The 23,483-nt window shown below is 47.6% G+C and overlaps 1 protein-coding gene across 1 annotated transcript; it reads right to left on the bottom strand.

Moving 5' to 3' along the window:
- Positions 1 to 626: 626 nt before the first annotated feature.
- LOC137461984 (uncharacterized) lies at positions 627 to 21,509 on the bottom strand. Its single transcript, XM_068171892.1, has 26 exons — positions 21,408 to 21,509; positions 21,077 to 21,228; positions 19,676 to 19,844; positions 19,342 to 19,450; positions 18,411 to 18,556; positions 16,426 to 16,551; positions 14,996 to 15,175; positions 14,401 to 14,625; positions 13,556 to 13,682; positions 13,058 to 13,257; positions 12,500 to 12,712; positions 11,528 to 11,673; positions 9,978 to 10,105; positions 8,826 to 8,958; positions 8,463 to 8,595; positions 7,862 to 8,014; positions 7,377 to 7,503; positions 6,976 to 7,187; positions 5,512 to 5,674; positions 5,308 to 5,390; positions 4,457 to 4,617; positions 3,639 to 3,780; positions 2,745 to 2,923; positions 2,556 to 2,654; positions 1,994 to 2,093; positions 627 to 1,090 (listed from the first exon to the last, which is right to left on the bottom strand). The coding sequence occupies exons 1-26, from the start codon at positions 21,445 to 21,447 to the stop codon at positions 1,047 to 1,049; spliced, it is 3,690 nt and encodes a 1,229-aa protein (XP_068027993.1). The 5' UTR covers positions 21,448 to 21,509; the 3' UTR covers positions 627 to 1,046.
- Positions 21,510 to 23,483: the final 1,974 nt, after the last annotated feature.

The raw sequence follows: 23,483 nt of genomic DNA, 5'->3' as shown, positions 1-23,483 counted from the left end.
GGGCACCCAAATCTCACTCTGTGACCCCCTCTGAGGTTATGAAAGGAGCAAACTCAGCTTTGTGCAGAGGAACCAGCAAGGAGTGGGCTCACCCAGCCCCTGACACACAAACAGACCTGTAAATACTGCACTGAGAGGAGAACTGGCTTTGCTGCTGGCTGCAGCCTCCCTGGGGGTTGCCAAGGGACTGTGCTGGCTCAAATCTGGTGTTGTTGCCCTTCACCTGGAGATCAGGGATGAGGAGCAGGGGATTCTGCTCCTGGGCCACGGAACAATTCTCTCCTCACAGCCCTGCTCTTACACAGGCAGGGCAAGAGAAGCAGAATGGCAGGAGGGATATTAAAACATTAAAATCAGGCTCACAGAGCACTGGGCAGCAGCAGCTATCCCTGCAGGAATAGTTTCAGTATATCTTGGCTCAGAAAAATCACATTTGTAGAGACCTTTGAGGTTTCTGCCAGCAGAACTTACTGAGTGTATTTAAAACACACACAGGCCATGTAGGGGTGCTGAGCAAGGCTTTAAAGGATGTTAAAATGCTTGAAAAACTCACAAATATCCTTCACATCAGAGATCAGAAAGGCTGCACAGAACATGTTGGTAAAATGAGGTTCTGATGCCACATGTGGTCTTCTGTTTATTGCTTTATTGAATTTAACAACAAAAACCACAAAGTCAGCAACACCAAGGACTTCAGCCTCCTTCTCCAGTCTACAAATTATTGAAAATCCACAGCAAATGTGAAAATATTTCAAGGTTAAGCAAAAAGAATGTGGATTCCTCATCACATATTTGACCAAATACATCCTTAATTAAATCTGTGTCTGTTCTGACACTTCAGGTAAAGCTGCTCTGTCCCAAACACCCTCTCCCTCCCCAGTGCAACCTCATCCACTGCCCAGGATAAGCTCAGCTCCTCCAGGAAAGGAGTTGGTGGCTGTTTTACTGGGCAGAACATGAAATAATCTTGCTTCTGTCCCTTCAATGCTCTGAGAGTGCAGCTCCTCTTTACTCCAGCTGCAGGCTTCATCCCAGGAATCCAGCAGTCAGAAGAGGCCTGAGCTCCCCAGGCTGGCTTGATGTTTGCTGTCTGATTGAGAAGTTCAGAATAAAAATACAGTGGATATTTGTAGGAATATAAAAAGGTAAAAGACTTTAGAAAGAGCAAAAAGGCCTCAGAAAGTAGACATAAAGCTGAGACAAGTAGGGAAATTTCAAAACCTTCTCATGGGAAGCTAGGAAGTTAAGAACCAAGTGAATACATTGATATTTATCATAAGGAACAAGAAAGAACAAGAACTTACTGATAGCTCAAGATGTAAAAAGTCCTAGATATATGCTTTGCAAAGACAGAAAAAGTTTCCATCTTGAATAATGAATTATTGTGTATTGTTTGAGGTTCATAGAAGTCCTTTTGTTAATGTTAAACCCACGTGGGTCCATTTCTTATTGGTTGGAGTATAATGACTTTACACCTTTTCTTTTACACTTTTGGTTCATAGAATATGTAGAAAAAGGCTTTGCACAGGCTGCCATCTTGTCTCTGATCTGGATTTGCATGGATGTTGTTATTTCTCTGTGTCTCTTGCTTTTTTTATGATACAGACAGATAATAAATCCTAAGTCTGTAGCCAGTCAGGGTCCCATCCCGTTTGTGAGACACGGACCGATCCGGCAGAGAAATTCAGTGGACACCCAGAGCCACCACTACAGCCAAAGCCAAGGGGAATAGCCCAGGGCAGGACCTGCAGGATCCAGGCAGCTTCAGGCCTTTGCAAACCCGCTGCATCTGAATTTCAAAATGATGCAAATGATCCTCCCATAATTACACCAACGCCACACCGTTATTAATTTCAAACTCTGAGCGTCACGGCCTAAAAAATTCAGCAGCTGCTGGAGGAAAATGTTCAGCTCAGAAGAAATCCTGCTTATTTTAACTCCTGCTTATTTACTGCTCTAAACCAGCACACATTAATAAAACCAGCTGAATTACCTGAATTGCCATAGGCTGAGGGTTGCTGCAGATTCACCAAAGCTTCCTTGATCTCAAACAGGGTCTTGGCAAGGGGGGAAGCTGCCACCAGACCCTCTACCTCCAGCTCAGTCAGATAAGCCAGCTGGAGATCTAAACCTGGAACAAATTTGGGCATTTTTAAGCCTAAAGGAAGAGGCTCCTCACAGCTGCAAGAAGGAAATGTTGTCCTGGGCAGAGGGAATGCTGTGAGGATCACAGAATGATGGTGTACAATCTGCCTGGCCTCCCCAAATTAGCATTTAATTATTATAATGACATCCTGACTCTTCCCTACAGGTGGCCACTAAATATAAAGGTGTGAAGGGTCTGTAGGGATGGAAATTCCTTGACTTCTCTCCTACAGAGAAGGATGCAAAGGGATGGAAACTCCTTGACCTCTCTCTACAGGGGATAAAGGAGGCAGAAGTGGCAGCCCTGAGCTGGCACCTCAGAAAAAAAAAAAAAAAAAAAAAAAAAAAAAAGTAAAAAATAGAATAAATGGGGAAAAGTAATTCTGCATTTGCTCCTGAAAGCACCTCACAGCCGGGGCACTGCCCTTACCATGCTCTTCATGCCCAGGCAGGCGGGAAAAAGCATCTTTCCTGCTGAACAGCTCCCAGAGCTGAGGCAGCTCAGGATCCTGTGGGATAAAAAGGGCTCAGAAGTTAAAGAAATGGAAAAACCCCCAGAAAGGTGAGACATGGCCCAAAACCAGACACCTGCAGCTCACCTGCCCTTCTGATTTCTTTTCACTGGCCAGGCTGTGCAGGGAGGGCACAGCTCCCACTGCAGCCTGTGCTTGGATCTTGAGCTCCACCTCTGGATTTGCAGCTTTGCTCCTCTCAGGAGTGTTCCCAAGCAGCGCTTCCAGAGCTGTCATTAAGTCTGTCACCTCTTGCCATGGGGGACCTGAGGCACCCAACAGGAAATTTCAATGGGATTTCCCAGAACCACTTGGAAAACCATGATTAAATCCAGAACAGCACCAAAAGCAGGAGCCTTTCTTTGGAAATTTCTCAGGATGCCTTATTACATACAACATTTCCAAATAACTCTGTGCTCACCTAATGCCTTGTGAAGGCTGGCCTAGAAGAGAGCTGGACAGAGCTAAAGAATAAAGCAGGGATTTATTCAAAGGATCTCCTCCATGGATCCACCTTGGGCAGCACCAGAGCCCAGCCAGGGCTGCACCCAAGATGAACCAAAATGGTCCCAAAATGCACGAGCGCTCCCGGGGGCTCTCACTGGGATCAGCTCTGCTCCATTGTGCTCTTGGGCCTAAGATTTGGATCATTTGTCCTTGGTGCCCAGCTGGAGCAGGAATTGTTTTGCCTCCCTTCTCTGTGCAGAGAGCTCACCATCCCCTCATATGAAGCCCAGACCCACACACTAAAGCAGCACAGAATCTGAAAAGCATAAAAGCCAAAACCTGAGGCATCACACCCCTCCCAGAGCTGCCAGACCTCTGCTCTTACTGAGCTCAGGTGCAGACAGGCTGTCAGCTCTTACAGAACAATTTTTGGGCTCTCTCATGTGGATGAGTCAGGTCTTTTTTTAGCCTCTTCCATGCTGCTGCTGCCCTCATGCTGCACTCGTCCCTGGCTCTGCACCCTGCTCCTCTCACCTGGCTGGAAGTTGTTGTTCCAGTGTCCATCCCTCAGCTCAGCACCCACTGCTGCCCAGCTCTGCTCTGCAGCTTCCTGCCCACAAATCCCCTGCCTGGAAAAGGTTTTCAGGGCTTCCCAGTCCAGAGCTTGCACCGTGTCCTGTTCACAGAAAGCAGCAGTGTTATATTTTGCAAACCCAAGAATCCACATTCAGCCCCTCATATAATGATGCCTTGTGCAGGCTGGCCTAGAGCAGAGCTGGGCAGAGCTAAAGAATAAAGCAGGGATTTATTCAAAGGATCTCCTCCATGGATCCACCTTGGGCAGCACCAGAGCCCAGCCAGGGCTGCACCCAAGATGAACCAAAATGGTCCCAAAATGCACGAGCGCTCCCGGGGGCTCTCACTGTGATCAGCTCTGCTCCATTGGCACATTGCAGTTCATTGTCCCATTCCAGCTTTAGCCCATGCAGTCCCATCCTGCTTGTTTTCCTCTCTCCAGCCCACGTTGTTTGTGTTCCTGGGCCTGAGATTTGGATCATTTGTCCTTGGTGCCCAGCTGGAGCAGGAATTGTTTTACGTCTCCCTGCTCTGTGCAGAGAGCTCACCATCCCCTGATATGAATCCCAGACCCACACACTAAAGCAGCATAGAATCTGAAAATAGAAAAGCTAAACCTGAGGCATCAATAAAACCATATTAAAATTTATGCCAAAATAAACTACTGAAAGGAGTAATACCCATCCTTTGATGAACATTCCCTTCAGGGCAACCATTTATCTTAAGATTTTCATGGTTCCAAGGCTCCCTTCCCTCAAATGCCTCTCCCCACTGACCACGAGGCTCTGGATCCTCTGGCTGATCCCGTTGTGGAACACCAGCATGTCCATCCTGTGCTTTGCCAGCTGAGAGGCCAAGTGCAAATTCTGATCCTCCAGCTTGTCATAGAGGGTACGGACACTGAAATCCTCCAGGAGCCTGGGTGTGAAGCTGTTTTCTGAAACACGAGGGAAGGCTCACACTCAAACACTGGACACGAGGTTATTTCCCACACAGGACACTGCCTGGCCAGAGGAATTTTGTGTTCTGTGAGGAAGGAAAACGGATGAGGCAGGAGATGTGAGAGAAGGTCTCGTTCCCTAGTGAGGGGGAGGATGACAGAGCGTTACTATCAGCTCCTAAATTGTCCAGAAATCTGCCAGAGCTGTTCCTGAGCTGTTCCCAGCATCACCACCTGCTGCCATCTGCTGGGCTCGGGCTCTGTCCCTGTGAGCATCCCGAAATTCCCGAGCCGAGTTCATTCCCAGAAAGCAAACAAGCAGTCCCGTGCCTTCAGGGAACAGAATAACCAGCAGACGAAGCCAAGGAAAACACTTGTAAATCTTTATTTTCTTCACCAGCCACCTGAACTCGCTGCTGTTTTAAAGGGCTTGTCAAGGCTGGAAATTCAGTCTCTCAACTCCTCAAGGAAAAATCTCCAACCCATCCCAATGACAGGGGGTTAAATTCCCTGGAAGCGTGTGTGCCTGTCGAAATGCACACAGCAAAGTGCCTGTGTGGCCTCCTGAGAGTGCAGGAAATTCTGGGTGAGCAGGTGTGAAAATATTGCACCTGAGAGAAGAAAATGGGGAGGAAGTGTGGAAAAAAAGCCAATGGGAGAACACCTGGGCCTGGCCCAGCTCTTCACCTGCACTGGGTACTGCTCCTTTCTCTCCAGAGCCAGCATCTTCTCCAGATCCACGAGCACCAAGCATCTGGTAGAACTTGAGGCTGGAGAGAATGGCAAACAGGGTGAAGAGCACCTCATTTTTCTCAGGAAGATCAGACCCCAGCTCAAGGATGGATTTCTTGGGTAGATTTTTTGTGGGAGTCTGCAGAGGCTGGTGTTTACCTGTCCTTAAGGAGGATGTACTCTGGTGGGATGTGTGGCTCCCCCAGGCTCCTCCATCGTGGCTTCCAGCTCTTCAGGGGGCTAATTTTGGGGCCAGCAGGCTGGAACACGATGGCCAGGGTGGTCAGCAGCAGCACGAGGAAGCCCAGGATGAAGAGGATCGCTGGGGAAGACAGGAGGGAGGGAGAGAAGTGAGAAACACAAAAGAACCGTTCAGCACCTTTCCTGCTCACTTCACTTCTGGGAGGAACTGGGGCAGGTGGATGAGGAGCAAAGTGTTTTCAGGACTGAAGGATGCAGTTTATAAATTTGTTAGATAAATATATATAATATTATATAATACTATTATCTATTTTGTAGTTTAAAAATATATAAATATATAAAATAGATATAAAGTAATATATACTATTATGTCATATATAAGCAATATATATTATACATATATAATGTATAATTATATGATATGTTATATACAAATTTATTATAAATATACATATAAATATATAAATAGAAATATAGAAATATACATAAATATAAATACATTATATATTTTTTATAGAGTCGGGATCATGCTTGCACACCACACTTTCATTTCTGTTGTATCCTGGCCTCCCACTGAAGGACTGGTGTGTGCACAGCTCTCACACCCACATCTGCCTTGGAGCAGAGACCTTACCTGACCTTGTGTGTAGCTTTTAGTCAACTTGGGGATGGTGGATGTAATTTCAGCTTGTTTTGTCATGGAAATACACTGTCATTTTCTGCTTTCCAGCCAAGGAGAACAAAGCCCTGGGTTACCTGAACTTTTCAAACAGGGCATGGGGAGAAGCACGACTGCTCCTTCCCTCTCTCACCACCTCAGCTCCTGCACAGGCAGGTCCTTGGCCAGACAGCAGTGGAATTTGGGAAGCTCCACAGCAGCAAGGAATTAAAGCTGACAAAGCAGTGCTTTGGTGGCATTTCCAAAGAAAATGCTTGTTTTAAACACCCTTAAAGAGGACAAGAAAGATCATGGGTAAGAATGGAGGTTGAAGGTGGGTATCTCAGTGTGGCAGGCACATTCTTCTCTCTCTCAGGATTTTTCATAGAGGAGCACAGAGAGAAGAAAGAGAAAACAATTTGTATTTCTGCTCCTTGTTTTTCCCATGTGGAATGTGTTTGGAGAATTGTTTACATGCGATGATTGCTTGGTTGGATTCTGGTGAGGATTGCTTGGGCCTGGTGGCCAATCCAACCCACCTGTGGCTGCACTCTCAGAGAGGGTCACGAGTGGTGAGTGAGTTAGATATGGGAGTTAGAACAAGTAGGTATGGAGTTTTAATATCTCCTTTAAATAGTATATTAATATATTATAGCATAGTTATAACAAAGAAATCATTCAGCCTTCTGAGCTGGAGTCAGACATCAGCATTTCCTCCTAACGGGTTCACCTGCATTTATAATATCTCAGAGCTTTGGCCGTACCTGTGATAGCAGCCCAGTTGGGAGCCAAGTTCAGATCCTGCTGCTTCAAGATGCCATGTCTGGCCAGCTGGAACAGGGAAGAGGGCTGGAAGGACCCGTTCCCAGGGTCACAGCTCACGTTGGCTTTGTTCACTGTCACAATCAGGAAGCGCTCCTGAACGGAGCTGTCCATGAAAACAAATGTCCCAGGCTCCAGGAAAACATGGGCAAACCTGGAAGAGAGAAGTGAGGAAGGTGCCAGATGATCCAAGCTTCCTTCAGGCTCCATCTGTGAGGATGGTTGAACACAGGGACTTGAACACAGAAAAATCTGGCATTTTCACCACCAAGGACCTGCTGATTCTGTCAAAAACTCACTCTCAGGTCCTGCCCACAGCACTGCTGCCCACAGCAGGTATTACCAGGAGATGTTGAGCTGAGTCTCCAGGATCAGGTGGTCCAGCCTTCGGAAGGGTCCGAAATCCCAGCCTGGGTTGTTGTTGTAGAGATGCTGCTTCTGGTACACGGGGTAATGGCTGGAGGCACGCTCTGGGATGGGGCAGCACAGGGTCAGCAGCTCTGAGCCACCTCCACTGGGAAAGCTGGCACAGGGCTGGCAAAGAGCTGTGGGACTGCTTTTATAGGGCCATGCAGTGTCAGCTCATTTAAGGGAGTTTAACTACTGCCCCACAGAGATTTACGCTGTCTAACACAGGAGCAATTTTATCTCACTCTACAGAAATCCAATCAAAAAGTGAAAACTTGCAGGTAAGCCCCTGGCAGAGTCCAGGCTGCAGTTCTGGGAGCCAGGAGGTGAAGGGATGCATCCATGCAGGGTGCCCAGCACGGAGACACTGCTCTGAACAGGTCTGGACACACAAATGTGCTCAGCCCCAGCCACACTCACCCTGGGAATTGATGCTGAGCTGGAAAAGGATTGTGTCCCCTGCTTCCAGGCACACCACTGGGTTAGGGATGAGGGGCAAGGCCTGGCTGTCTCTGCGGGAGCTCCTCTGGGCTCTGTGCCCTTTCTGCAGCAGCTGATCTGAGGAAAAATCTCCTGCCACAGGCAAGAGAAGAAACCAGAATGAGCCCTGCAAAGCGAGCAGCATGTGACAACACCCGACCCTCAGCAAGGAAAAATTATTTATTTTGTATTATTTATTTTGTATTATTTCTTTTGTATCTGTGGGCAATTACAGCTCACAAAGCCAAATCCATGCACCTGCCAACAGATTTGCCTCCAAACGGAGTTTCCTTCCAGTTCCTTGGAAATCCCAAATCCTGCAATCTCTATCTGACCCCTTCCCAGGGAGTTACCCATGCAGACAGTGAATTCCCCACTGTTTACTCCCAGGCAGAGCAAGAACTTCCCTGCATTCTAAATGGTTTGGAGCATCTAATAATGAATTCCCTCTGTGCCAACTTGCTGTCCAGTGGTTGTGCCGGCATGGGAGGTAATGGATGGCTTGGTGTGGCTAGATTTTGGGTTCCCTCTCAAGCCTTACCCTTGAGAAATGCATCCAGAACTTCTGTGCTGGAGACAATGAAACCCAGCACTCCCTGGGGACTGAACAGAACAAAATGCACCCTCTGGCTGCTCTGCACGTGTTCATCAGGGCCCAGAACATTTGACACCTCCTGTGGGAAGCAGAGGGAACTCTGATTCAATCAACCCTGGTTTGTGGTCAACCTTCAGTGCAGTTGTAAAAGGCTGCTCTAGGAGTTTTCCCCCTCTAATTCAGGAATTGTTGTTTCTCTGTAATGCAGCAACCCTTAACCTCCCCTGGAGGAGTTCCTTCACCCCACTGTGATTTCTGGGCTCTCCCAGACCTGCACATTTAGACAGCTATCTCTCCCTCCACACCTACCCTCACTTGGCCCTCACTCATCCTCAGCAGCAGCTCTCTGTGGGTGCCAAAGACCAGGGAGATCCGTGGGGCTCTCAGCAGGCACAGCTGGTCACAGAGCTCCTCAGCAGAGATGTACTGCTTGCAGTGACATCTGAAAAAGGGACAAACCCTTGGTCAGTCCCAATACCTCAGCAAACTGCTACAACAGAGCCCCAGTCTCCCACAGCCCACAGGGTGGATGATTCTACTCTGTATCCATGGGAAAAAGGATGGATCATACTCGCTGTCCATCTCATCAGCACCGTGCCTGCCCTTCAGGGCCAAAATGTGACACCCCACGATCAGTGCTTGGTTAGCAGAGACCACCTTCAGTCCTGTGACAGAGCACCACACCCCTCCCCAAAGCTCAGCTCCAGGAAAATGGTTGAAACAATCAGAGTATGATTTTGACACACCAGATTTAGCCTGAAGAAAAGGAGACTCAGGGGTGACCTCGTCACTCTCTAAACTCCCTGAAAGGTGGCTGTGGTCAGCTGGGGTTGGGCTCTTTCTCCAGGCAGCACTGACAGAACCAGAGGACACAGCCTTAAGCCAAGGGAAATACAGGTTGGAAATCAGGAAAAGGTTTTTTACAGAAAGAGTGATAAAGTTCTGGAATGGCTGCCCGGGGAGGTGGTGGAGTCACCATCCCTGGGTGTGTTTAAAACAAGCCTGGATGTGGCACTGGGTCCTGGGGTTTAGTTGAGGTGTTGAGGTATCCTGGGGTGACTTTATGATGCTCGTATCCCCATTTGTCTGCTTAGCCCAGAAATAAGTTTTTCACCTCTAAGACTGGTTCTGAGAGAGAAGGGGGGGAAGAAGAAGTGCGCAGTTTGTTTTCAGAAACTACACTCACTCCTCCACATTCCTGCTTCTGGACTGTGTTGTCTGCAGATGGACAGACAGCAGGACAGAGCTCTCTTTTGCTTTTAGTTAGATTTTAGCTAGCTCAAGCAGAGAAATTCCCTAGACCGTGGCTTTTCTTTTTCTTGCATTTGCTTTCTAGAAAAAAAAAACCTTTAAAAGTTTTCTCCCAAATTTGCCCTAAACCAAGACACAGTGCTGGGTTGGACTCGATGATCTTGAAGGTCCCTTGCAGCCTGGTGGTTCTGTGCTGACTGTGTGACTCACATGCCCAGCTGTGCGTGGAGCTCCCCTCCCGCTGGCCCGCAGGCAGGAGCACAGTCGTGGCGCTCAGGGGTGGCACAGCGGCGCGTGGATGCCAGCCGGACCTCGCCAGGGGCACACAGCTCATCCACCTGCAGGAAAACCCACCCAGACAGGCTCCAGAGCTTCGGCTTCAGCTTCCAGGCTTCAGCTCAGCTGCAGCATCCCTAAAGTTCTCCTCCACCCCCACTGCTGAGCTTCAGACGTTCCACATAAAGGCAATCCAACATTCCACATAAAGGCAATCCAGCATTCCTCATAAAGGCAATCCAACATTCCACATAAAGACAATCCAACATTCCCCATGAAGACAATCTGATGTTCCACATAAAGGCAATCCAGCATTCTACATAAAAGCAATCTGATGTTCCTCATAAAGGCAATCCAACATTCCACAGAAAGGCAATCTGATGTTCCACAGAAAGGCAATCCAACAAGGAAAGCATTGAGGAAGAACACGATGGGGATTTTTGAAGGAGTTTTGAATGAGTTAGAGCTGGGACCTCTGAGTTTTTAGATGACGTGATTTATTTTTCTTATCTTCTACACAAGGAAGGGTGAGTTCAGCTCACATCTTCACTGCATGGTTCAGAAGGTCACAAGACCCCAGTTACAAGACCTTTTAAGGATTGATTGACCAATAAAATATTGCCGACAAGGATATTTATGTTTTTGACCCAATCCTTAAATATTTTGTCTTATGGACTCATGCTGCAGTGCAAGCTTTCTTAGCCAATCATGTTATGGCACACAAACCTACAGTACTGCATTCTAACCTCCTCGTTTACCTCTGTAGCTACTTTTATTTCTTCTATATCTTAAACTCTGAAACTCTCAGCTTTCTTCTTCTTAACTTCACGTGTCTCTGCTTTAAACTATAAATCCACATTCTCACTTCTAGCACCTCAGTTTGGAAGCCTTTTCCAAGGTCTCAGATCAAATCCTGTGTTTAATTCTAAGCTTTGGCTTCCAGGCCCAAAGTTCTGAGAATTCCCTGCATTTCAGATTCCAACAGCACATGACAATTTCACCTCCCAACCCCTCATGAGGTTCCAATTTTCTTCAGCTGTAAGAAAATATTTGAAAGAACCAGGGTATAATTTTAAACACTCTGTATTGCTGTGGAACACAGGCCAGGAGGGGGTTTTGGACTACAGAAGTTCATTCAAAAAGAGGAAAAAAGTGGCATCATGCAATATACAAACAAGAATTGGTTTTAGAGTCTCCCCTCCCATGGCAGTTCTAAAGAAGAACTTCATATTAAAGGAGTTTAAATTCCTGCATCTGTCATCCTTGTGAGACACTGTGCTGCTCCCTCTGCCTGCCATGGAAGGATCCTTTACTTCCATCCCTTGTGAATTTAAATTTAACCTCACAAGATCCTGAAAAAGAAAACCTCCTACAACAAAAGGCCAATAAAACATCTCAAAGATTTGTTTGGCTTAGCTTAAGGCCTGAACACTCCCCCTCTCCTGCACATCACACAACAATTTTGGTTTGGAGCCCGATTTTACCTGCGGTCGGCAATCCTGATCGCTGTTGCTGTCAGAGTCTTTCTTGCCTCTCTCATCATAATAAACATAACCTGCCTTGCAGATGCAGGAGCCATCTGACTGCTGGAAAGCCCTGTTCAGTCCGTGGCAGGTACAACTGGTGGCACCTGGGAGAAGAGCTTGGATTTAGAGAGGGAATACAGCCTGGAACAACCGTGCTGGCTGCAAGGGAGCAGCTCCTGTGCTCAGAACTCTTTATCAAATCCCACCGCTCATTTCAGTGACACTGCTGGAGTCTGTGCCCCTCTTCCAGGGCACAGCTGAGCCACAGGACAGCCAGCTGGGGCCAGCCTGCACCAGCACAGTGTGAGAGCATCTCCTGCAGCACCCATTTAGCCAGAGATGCAGAAAGGCCCAGCTGCTCGTTGGCAGCAGGGTTTTGGCAAGCCCTCCATTGATTTGTAGATGAAGGCCCTGGATGGGGTGAGGAGCCAGCCAGGCAGGGCTGCCAAGCCCCTCTCTCGTGCCCCAACAGCCTCAAATCCACCTGATTTAAACGCTGGGGCAGTGCTGCACGTACACTAAGTGAGGAATAAGCACACCTCACTTTTCCAGTTTCCATGCAGCCTTATCCCACTTTATCGTGCCCTCAGTGCCCAATTTGGGCTCAAAAGCACCCCTAGATTTAATACAATCCCCCCAAATCCTGGCTAAAGTGATCTTGGTGAAACACTACCACTTTCAAAGCAATGATAGAGCAAGAAATAGTAGAGCTGCTCAGCTCTCCTTTCCTTTAAGGAAATTGAATCCCTTTGGGTACGAGTGTAAGAGTGGGAAAAAGACAGCTTTGGAATTGGAATCCTCCTCCTGGGTGGGACAGGGGAAGAGCAGCCAGGCATGGGCAGCATGCCCCCAGCTCCAGGAGGATCCCAGGGCTTGTGGAACATCAGGAAACACCAGAGGGGAAAACTCCACTCCCACACAAAAACTCACCTGGCTGAGAGGAAGAAGAGCTGCCACAGGGGAAGCAGGCAGCCTGGGCAGGGAGGTGGTTGAAGGTGCCAGCGGGACAGGCCTGGCAGTCCCCTGGGTGCTTGGCAAAGTGGCTGCTCCCGTGGGTGCCCGGGGGACAGGGCAGCGGGGCAGGGGACAGGGCAGGGCAGTAGTGGCCACGGGGACAAGGCTGCTGGTGGTAGCTGTCGCTGCCTGGAGAAAGGGGTGGCATTAGGGACGCCAGCAAGTGCTGGGAGAGAGGCAGAGAGCACTTGCTTGTCCCAGTGATCCATCTACACACATCTCTCTATATATAGACACGAGTCTATAGAAATACACACATGTGCAGCTTTTTTCAGTCTAATTCATATTTAAATATAAATCTCAGTTTTTCTTTCCCTGAGCTCTTCCACTGGCTAAATCCAGTGGCAGACCCACGTGACAGCCCACACCAGGCTTTTACAACTGCAGAGGATTGAGAGCTTTGCCCACACAGAACTCAAAACTCTCTGCTCCCAATTTAAGCTGCTATTTCTTGCCCCACTCCCCTGAATTTACCTGGTGGGCAGGTGAAGCCAGCTGGGCAGGGCTGGCAGGGCTCTGAGATCAGGGGGTCACTTCGGAAGGTCCCTGCAGCACAAACTCTGCAGAATCTCTCAGCTGAGCCCCTCAGGCCAGGCAGGCTGAGGGCCATGTGCCCTCCTTCACAGGGCACTGGGTGGGCACTGCCCGGGGGGCAGTAGTATGGGAACACACACCTGGGAGTCAAAACAGGGCAGGGAGAGGGAAGAAAACCTCTGAAAATAATTTCTGGATTCAGTGACCAGTGAAAACACAGGACAAAACTAAAAGTGGTTCTCATCTGATTCCAAGCTGAGCAGAAACTGTAAATCCCCCTTCCTGTTCAGTCACCAAATCCGTGACTGCAGCCACAGAGATCCTTTTGCTTTTGCAGCATGCACAAAGGCCGTGGTTTAGGTTGGATCCCAGGCACAATTCCCAATATTGGGGTTTTCAGGAGCTGGAGGCTGGCTGTCCCAACCCCCAGGTACTCACAGCTGCTTGGGGCTGCTGTAAGTCCATGATCCCTCAGGACAGTGGTAGCCAGCAGGACACAGGGGAGGCTCTCCTGTCACAGCACCACAGTAAGAGCCAGGCCTGCAGGGCTTGGGATTTACTGACCCTGGGGGAGAAACGGGGGAACAGCGTTGGGGTGACATTCCCAGAACAGGAGAATCTGTGTTTGGGAGGCAAAGAGGCTTTTCCATAAACTCCCCGTGTTTTCTACAGCTCCCAAAAGGGCACAGAAGTGTTGGAACAGTTTGTTACCCTGATTTTTAAAAGTGTTAAGTTTTATTTCATAGTTCTTTTGAAAGTCTTAAAGTTCTCATAAAACTTCTTCAGCCTTCTGATCTGTTTACATATCTCTACTGGAGTTCTCACACACTGTTCTTGTAAATAATGATTGTTTTACATTCTTCTTTGTAGGAAGAGAGAACTGATAGACTGTCGGTTTGACCAGTGTGGCTGGAGAAGTGGTAATTCCATCCTCCAATCCACAGTTACCTCTGGAATTCTATAAATATCGGATGCTTGAATAAAACACTCTCTTTTTTAGCCTTTGAACTTGCCGGGCATTTGTGTGCTTACTTCGTGTTCAATAATAACACCAGTTTACTATTTAGCATGGCATGCTGACACCTCAATGCCCAGCCCTGCATGAAAATATCTCCTTTTCCAAGCCCAGACCACTTCCTTGGCAACCTCAGCTAAACAAAAGCAGGGAGGGCTGGGAGGGATCATGGCCTGGGAGAATGGGATAAGAGTCACTCAAAATCCCTGCTGATCTATCATCTAGGCTCAGAAATGGCTGGAAATAAGGAGAACAAAGGTGGTGTCACCTGCTGGGCACTCGTAGCCAGGTTTGCAGGGTATTCCTTGGGTGTTGGGGAGCCCTGTCTGGGCTGGGTCTGGGCAGTAATATCCAGGCGAGCAGGGATCACACTCTTCCAAGGATTTGGCACCAGGCTGGATCCTGGAAGTGCCAGCTGGGCACAGGAAGGTGTCCCCTTTGCCAGGGCACCAGTACCCAGGGGGACAGGGATAATCCTCAAAGCTGGTCAGACCTGTGGGGAAGAGAAGGGAGTGAGGAGAGGGAAAGGGAAAGGGAAAGGGAAAGGGAAAGGGAAAGGGAAAGGGAAAGGGAAAGGGAAAGGGAAAGGGAAAGGGAAAGGGAAAGGGAAAGGGAAAGGGAAAGGGAAAGGAGGCTGGGTGGTCAGGGGGAAATATGGAGAAAGGCTCTTAGGTGGCTGTGAGCAGGAATTCTCCCTCCCTTTGCCTTTCTCATTGTGAGGAATTTTGTTACCTAGAGGTGGGAAAAGGAAAGGAATTTTGTCACCCAGAGGTGGAAAAAGGAGGGAATTTTGTCACCCGGAGGAGGGAAAAGGGTGCTCCACACTCATCGGACAGGGACAGCGGTACCCAGGGGACACTCACCTGGCAGGGGACAGTGGTACCCCGGCGGGCAGGGCTGGCACTCCGCCAGGCTCCGTGCTCCCGGGTGCCCACGGAAAGTCTGTGGAGGGCACTCCTGAGGGGCCAGGACACTGCTCTGGGCACTGCCATTGCTCCCGAAGCAGTAGTGTCCCACAGGGCACAGGTGAGCCTCAGAATCCCCTAAAAAAAACAGAAAAAGAGGATTTAAAGAGCGTCCCCAATGCCACTGGAGCACTGCTCTGTGTCCTCCCAGCCCCTTCTCTGCCAGGTGGCACCAAGGGGTGTCACTGGATCAACAGGTCACTGCCTCTTTTCTCTCACAATTCCACATCTGACATCCAAGCCATGCTCTGGGATGGGAGGAAAATAGGACAGGAATGGTGGAAAACAGGATGGGATTGGGTAAAATGGGGGGAAAGGGGGCTGGGATGGGGGGGGATGTGGGGAAAATGGAGCTGGAATGGGGGAAATTGAATGGGATTGAGAAAAATGGCAGAAAAGGGGAATGGGATGGGATGGGATGGGATGGGATGGGATGGGATGGGATGGGATGGGATGGGATGGGATGGGATGGGATAGGATGGGATGGGATGGGATGGGATGGGATGGGATAGGATGGGATGGGATGGGATGGGATGGGATGGAGGAAAAATGGGGGGAAATGGAGCTAGAATGGGGAAAATGGAGCTAGAATAGGGGAAACTGAATGGGATTGGGAAAAATAAGAAAAGAAGGGGATGGGAGTGGGGGAAATGTGGGAAAATGAATCAGAATGGAGAAAAATTTGGGAAAATAGGGCTGGAATGGAGGGAAATGGGATGGGATGAGGAAAAATGGGATAAAAAGGGTCTGGAATGAGTGAAAACTGGGAAAAATGGGGGGAAATGGACTGGAATTGATGCCTTGTGCAGGCTGGCCTAGAAGAGAGCTGGACAGAGCTAAATAATAAAGCAGGGATTTATTCAAAGGATCTCCTCCATGGATCCACCTTGGGCAGCACCAGAGCCCAGCCAGGGCTGCACCCAAGATGAACCCAAATGGTCCCAAAATGCACGAGCGCTCCCGGTGGCTCTCACTGGGATCAGCTCTGCTCCATTGGCACATTGGAGTTCATTGTCCCATTCCAGCTTTAGCCCATGCAGTCCCATCCTGCTTGTTTTCCTCTCTCCAGCCCACGTTGTTTGTGCTCTTGGGGCTGAGATTTGGATCATTTGTCCTTGGTCCTCAGCTGGAGCAGGAATTGTTTTGTCTCCCTGCTCTGTGTAGAGAGCTCACCATCCCCTCATATGAAGCCCAGACCCACACACTAAAGCAGCACATAATGTGAAAAATAGAGAAGCTAAACCTGAGGCATCAGCATGGAGGAAAATGGGGCTGGGAAATCAGGGATACACAAAAGTGTCCCAAAAAGCAGCTGTCAACACCCAAACCTGCTTGGCACCATCGGCCCGGAGGGCAGGGCAGGCAATCCTCCCTGCTGCCAGCACCTGGGAGAGCCCGCAGGGTGTTGGCAGGGCACGGGGCAGGCACCTCAGAGCCCTCCAGGCAGTAGTGACCTAAAAATGGGTGGAAAAGAGAGAAAAGTAAAACATGCAAATCCTCCAGTGGCAAAAACAAGAGAGCTAGCGTCTGCTGCTGCTGTGGAATGAATTTTTACAGCTGTTGGGAAGCCAGGAGCCCTCAAACTCTTCTGGATTGGCAGCAAATTCCAGGTGGCCTTTTTGGTTTGGCACACTTTGGTTCAAAAAAATGCAAAACCAAGGAAATGGATGAGCAATGATAATTTTAACTAGATATAATGCAAAATATTATGCAATCTATTATATAATCCGTGGATTTTGTTTTTTGTCAAGGTTGGGATTAAATTGTGAGATGGTGTTTTTTTTGGATTTAGAGGTTTATTAGTTTTTATTTACATCATATTTTCTTGAACTGAGTTCTACAGTACTTCTCCCTAACAAGTTAGAAATGGAGTTGTATTTTTTCTCTTAAAAAGATTTTTTAAGGATAAATTGTTTATTTAATAAATGATACTTAAATTATTTTCATTTTTTAACGTAATAATTAACTACTTTTTTTTTGCAATGTGGATTTTTAAATTCAATTATATAATACTACTTAAACTTATGAAGAAGAAGGTGAAGAAGGATTAGTTTTTCTTTTAAAATTTTTGTTTTATATCTATTATTATATTTTCAAACTTTAAATTTTAAGGTTTTTTATTATGTCACATAGTTTTATAGCTTTATTATTATTTATTATTATTTATTATTATTTATTAGTTTAATTTATTTATAATTATTATCTTTACATAACATTCATTACTATAATATAATAATTATTATAACTTTATTATTGTAATTATAATGATTTTATTATATTTATTATTGTATGTGATATTATTTTATTATGTAATATAATTTAATAATTTTATTATGTGATATAGTATGTGGTTTTATTTAAACTATACACGCATAATTTAAATTTTATTCTTTAATTTTGGAAGTTTTCTTTATGGTTTTAGGTTAAATGTAGTGGTTTTTTGGGGGTTAGTGCTTAGTAGCACTGCAAGTATCAAATTTTCAGTAAGCAGGGTTCCAACAATAATCCACTTGGTTAGCAGCAATATTCTGAACTGAGATATGACTGAGATCCTCACAGGCTTAGGTTGGAAATGGGGCTGTGTATTCTGTTCCTGTCTGTCAGAGCTGGGGCAGTTCTCTGCTGTTCATTGGGCAGTTTTTTCTTTATCCCTCCCACAACCAATCCTCCTCCCTCTCCAAGAAGGAGATCTCTTCTGTTCATGGGCCATTAATTATTAATTATCTCCTGTTCATGGCCAGTGAGTGTCCCTGCATGGCTGAGAAAATTCCATCATCCCATGGGGAGATGCTCTGCCCAGGGGGAGGAGCCAAGCATTCCTACCTGGATACAATCTGACCTTGGGAGCACCACAGCAACCTTTGCCCACTGCATTCCCAGAGGAGCAGCTTTCTTCCCCACTGCATTCCCAGAGGAAGCCCAGGCCCATCCACACCAGCCCTGGAGCTGCAGAGGAAAACTCCAGCCTTGTCCAGGATCCTGTTCCAGCAGAAGCACAGCTGGCACTGCAGGAGGGCTGAGCCACCATGGGATGGGACTGCTGCCACCCCCCTGACCCACAGGCTGCCAGGGCCTGCTCTGACTCTGGCAATGTTGGGTTTTTTTTGTTGTTTTTTTTTTTGTACTATTGCATTTGTATTTTTAATTTCCGTAGTAGAGAACTGTTATTCCTGCTCCCATATCTTTGTCTGAGAGCCCCTTAATTTCAAAATTGTAATAATTCAGAGGGAGGAGGTTTACATTTTCCATTTCAGGGGAGGATCCTGCCTTCCTGAGCAGACACCTGGCTTTTCAAACCAAGACCCACACCTACCTGCAGGACACAGCCCTGCGCACACCTGGCCCCAGCGGCACCCGGCCAGGAAGCGCCAGGAGAAGGGGAGGCCTTGGGGAGCAGCCTGAGAGCTCCCAGCCAGGCAGAAATATCCTGCAGCACATTTCCCTTCCAGCTTTCCATGCCTGGAGCAGAGAGGAAAACAATAATTTGTGTATTCTGAGCTGCTGCTGCTCATTTGGTGCAAAAGCAGAGTATTGACGGGGAACTCTGCAAGGTTTGCAATGAAAAATAACTTCTGATATGAGAGAGAAAATAGACACATTTTTCCACTTAAAAACCATGTAAATGGACTAGCTTCTGCTTTAAAACTTCTATTTTGCTTTATATATATTGCTATATTCTAAAACTTTAAATTCCAAGTTTTCTACTGTGTGATATTACACACTTCCCTTCAAGCTATACACTCATAATCTTAGTTCTGTCATTCAATTTTGGAAGCTTCAGGTTAAATGTAGGGTTCTCTTGAGGCTTAGTGCTTCTTAGCACAAAATTCTCAGTATTCTCAATAGCTAGGGTTCCAACAGACGACTAAAGTGAGCCAGTTCAAATTCCATGAACATGGCACATTGCTACAAATGGAATTGTGGGTGATTTTCCACTGGGCTGGACTTTCTGCATTACTCCCATGATTTCATACATTGGAAAGCAGATAAAATGGAGAGAATAAATGCCACCCACACCTCTTTCAGGTGCTTCTTTGTACCACAACAATGCCAGACTGTTTTTGCCTCCCAGAATTCCCAGATCCAATGCCTCTGTACCCAGCTCTGTGGCTAAGCTTCTATTTCTTTTCTTTGAGTGAGAGAAATGCAGGAGGGGAGCTAGGAAGAACTTTCCCAACACGAAACAAGGATGTCAAACTGCTCTAGAGGAAGGGAAAAAATGCCAGGGTGAACTGAATCCTAACCTGCAGTAGTGGCCAGGGAGGCAAGGCAGGCATTCCTTCTCATTCCAGAGGCCAGTCATGTTTTCAGGAGTGAAGGTGCCCTCAGGACAGGGAAGAGGAACTCGTGTCCCTAAAAGGGAGAGCACAGACACAAAAAATAAACCTCATTAAGAGTGCTGAGATGTGACAAGGATCTCAAGCTGTAACAAGTGACTGACTTTCAGGTGGCCACTGTGCCACACTGGCTCATTGCCACCTCCTCACTACCTGGCCTGGGGGAGACACTCAGGAGTGCACATCTTTGGGGTCACAAGCAAACACAGGACACCTGAGCCCTTGGCAAGTGCCAGAGTACCTGGGGGACAGTAGGAATGAGGTGGGCAGCGCCTGGGGTCCCCTGCCACCAGCTCCTGGCAGTAGAATCCTCTCTGGCACGGGATGCAGGAGGCAGAGCCTGTGGCTGGCTGGTACTGCCCGGCGGGGCATGGCTTCGGAAGGGCTGTCCCTGAGCTACAGAAATGACCCTGGCCAGGACAGAGAAGGGAGAGCATTTCATGGAGAGGGTGATGCCTTCTGGGCTACCTAAAAACAGAGGCCAGGCTAAATGCAGATAATAAAACGCAGTTCTATTTATTGAAGGGCCTTCAGGTACATTTAGGGCAGACAAAGCCCCCCCAGGGGCTACACCCAAAAATGGACAACTGGTCACAAGTTTTCACACTTTTATAAGTTTGGTCTATTTGCATATTGGGGGTGAATCTGCCAATTACAGCTTCAGCTAATGAAGTCATTTATCCCAAATTTGCTCCCCCCACTCACTTTTGTTCCATCTCTCTGGCCTGAGGCAGTGAGGTGTCCTTGATTGCCAGGCCTGGAGAGGAATTGTTGTGTCTGCCCCAAATGGGGAAGCAGCAGCTCACACTGGATATGGAGTTTAGAGTTCTACACTAAAGAACTGCAGGATTACAAATAGATGGAAAATAGAAAAGCTAAAATCCTAAGGCATCATTCCCCTGACAAGGCCTCTACCTTGTTGAGTCTCTATTCGAGATATCTACTATTAGTAACTAACAGCACTAAATATCTAACAACAGTAAATACCTGCCAAAGTTAGGGGCAGTATAAATCCCAGAATCACCCAAACCTCTGCGGATGTGACCAATGCTTCAGTCAGCTGTGGGTGACCCTTTGCCACTGTGGGATATGCAGAGTATGGGGATTTTTGAAGGAGTTTTGAATGAGTTAAAAACGGGACCTTTGAGTTTTTAGATTATGTGATTTATTTTTCTTATCTTCTACATAGGCAGGAAGGGTGAGTTTGGTTCACATCTTCACTGCATAGTTCTGAAGGTCACAAGACCCCAGTTACAAGACCTTTTAAGCATTTATTGACCAATAAAACACTGCCAACAATTATATTTATGTTTTTGACCCAGTCCTTCAGTATTTCATCTTATGGACTCATGCTACAGTGTAAGTTTTCTTAACCAGTCATGATACACAAACCTACAGTACTGCATTCTAAACTTCTTGTTTACTTTTACTTCGCTTAACATGTCTCTGCTTTAAACTATAAATCCACATTCTCACTTCTAGCACCTCAGTTTGGAAGCCTTTTCCAAGGTTTCAGATCAAATCCTGTGTTTAATTCTAAGCTTTGGCTTCCAGGCCCAAAGTTCTGAGAATTCCCTGCATTTCGGATTCCAACAACCCCTGCCCAGAGCTGCAAAGTCCCTGTACCAGCCCTGAGCAGTACCTTGGGACACAGGAACGCTGTGGGGCTGATGGAGCTGAAGTTTGCTGGGCAGTAAAAGCCCTCAGAACAAGGTCCTGTGGGAGAGCTCAGCCCCGTGCTGGCACAGAAAGCCCCGGGGTAGCAGGGCACGCAGCTGTCCTGGGAGCCACCTCCTGAGGGGACACAAACACGGCAGCTGGGACAGCACTCAGTGCACTCCCAGCACCAGCAGCACTTGTTTGAACTGGTAACGTGGCCACCATCACTGGTAACACGTGGCCACTGACCTCAGGGGCAGCTGGTCACCACTGAAGTCCCCACAGGACAAACCCGTAAGGGAGGTCACACTCACTGGTGTGGTCACCATTGAAGTTCCCACAGGACAAACCCATAGGAGAGGTCACCCTCACTACTGTGGTCACCACTGAAGTCCCCACAGGACAAACCTGTAGGGGAGGTCACACTCACCAGTGGCATTGTTGAGGGTCCCAGGTGGGCAAGGAACTGGGAAAGGCGTTCCCTGTGGGCAGTAGTGCCCCAGAGGGCAGGGCCCGCTGAGAGGGAAGCCGGCTGTCCTACGCGGGGTGGCGTCGGTGGCTCCTCCGTGACAGAAGTACCCAGCTGAGCACAGCCCTGTGTGGCACAGAGGGAGGCAGCCACCACCCACAGCAGCTCCTCACACCTCACCAACAGCAGAGAGCTCCCGAGAGAAGCCAGAGCCCATGCTTGTGCCGGGTTATCGCTGCTGATAGCCTGTGCTGGTCACCTTTCCTTGCCCTTCCTCCTCCCATCAACCCTTGGCCTCCATCCCTTTCTTGGCTGGCACTGACCTCACCTGGTGTTTGCTCATTTATCTCCTCTATAACTGCTTCCCTACACTCTGTTTCCTGTGAGAAGAATTCTGCCTCTCTTCTTTCCAGGTATCCAGCCTGGAGTTTTGGCCCAGGGACAATTACTCTGAGCGTAAATAGGAGTGGAAGGATTTTGGAGGACAGAAAAAGCAGAGATAAAATGTTAAAGCAAAGGAAGAGAAAGCAGAAAAATAACTAAGGGAGAGAAGGAAAAGCAATGCAGTAACAGAAATAACTGTTAAATAAAAAAAAAAAAACCAACCAAATAATAAGAATACAATAATATAATAATAAATAATAATAATATATGACTATTAAAATATATAATAATAATAATATATTCTGTATATAATATATATAAATGTATTATAACGATTATTAAAGTATATAAGATTATTATAATATATAATTTTATAATAGTAAATAAAACCAAAATAAAATAATAAGTAATAGCATATAATAATAAAACAACAAAATGTTAAAATATAATTATATAATAATAAATAATATAAATATTATAATTAAATAACAATAAATAATAGCAATAAAACCAAATGAAATAATAGTTAAACCAAACTAAATGCTCAGTGAGAAGAATGAAACAAAGAAAAAGAAGAGGCTGGTAAGCACAGCCGCAGGGTGTCCTGCAATAGCCTCTACCCTGTTCATGGAGATGTTTCCAATTTCCCCACATCCTCTAGCCCCAGTCTGCCTCCCATGCTGGGGCAGCTCTGGTGTCACCCAAACTCACCATCAGGCTCCCAGTTGGCCTCTCCCCTGCAGTACCTGCCCACGGGGCACTGCCTGCAGGCTGTGGGCGCCAGTGCCCCCTCCAAGGGGCTGAGTGTCCCCTCAGGACAGGGCACAGGGACAGCAGTGCGGCCTGGACAGAAGTACCCTGTGACGGAGAGGGCCAGGAGATGTCGCATTTAGGTACAGCCTTATAAAATTACAGTCTTGTTTCCCTTGTGAAATCACACAGAATCACAGAATCACTGGGTTGGAAGAGACCCTAAAGATCAAAGAGTCCAACCCAGCCCCAGCACCTCAACCAAACCCTGGCACCCAGTGCCACATCCAGGCTTGTTTTAAACACACCCCGGGATGGTGACTCCACCACCTCCCCGGGCAGAACATTCCAGAACTTTATCACCCTTTCTGTAAAAAACCTTTTCCTGATATCCAGCCTATATTTCCCTTGGCTTAAGGCTGTGTGCTCTGGTTCTGTCAGTGCTGCCTGGAGAAAGAGCCCAACCCCAGCTGGCCACAGCCACCTTTCAGGGAGTTTAGAGAGTGACGAGGTCACCCCTGAGTCTCCTTTTCTCCAGGCTGAGCACCCCCAGCTCCCTCAGCCGTTCCTCACAGGGTTTGTGTTCCCAGCCCCTCTCCAGCCTCGTTGCCTCCTCTGGACGTGCTCGAGTGTCCCAAGGTCCTTCCCAAACTGAGGGGCCAGAGCTGGGCACAGCACTCGAGGTGTGCCCTCACCAGTGCCCAGGACAGGGGCAGAGTGACCTCCCTGCTCCTGCTGGCCACACCATTCCTGATCCAAGCCAGGAGCCATTGGCCTTCTTGGCCAC

Source organism: Anomalospiza imberbis, chromosome 24, assembly GCF_031753505.1.
Source record: "Anomalospiza imberbis isolate Cuckoo-Finch-1a 21T00152 chromosome 24, ASM3175350v1, whole genome shotgun sequence".
In the NCBI taxonomy this organism is placed as follows: domain Eukaryota; kingdom Metazoa; phylum Chordata; class Aves; order Passeriformes; family Viduidae; genus Anomalospiza; species Anomalospiza imberbis.
This window is presented reverse-complemented; position numbering and strand designations above follow the sequence as displayed.

Bases quoted from the DNA above. Each gene is read 5' to 3' on its own strand.
- LOC137461984 (XM_068171892.1), bottom strand. From the start codon at position 21,447: ATGGGTTTGTCCTGTGGGAACTTCAATGGTGACCACACCA. The intron at 16,552-18,410 runs GTAGGTGTGGGT...ACCCATTTTTAG, and splicing joins CGCAGGGCTGTGTCCTGCAG to GTCACTACTGCCTGGAGGGC. The intron at 5,675-6,975 runs GTACGGCCAAAG...TGTCTTCCCCAG, and splicing joins CAACTGGGCTGCTATCACAG to CGATCCTCTTCATCCTGGGC.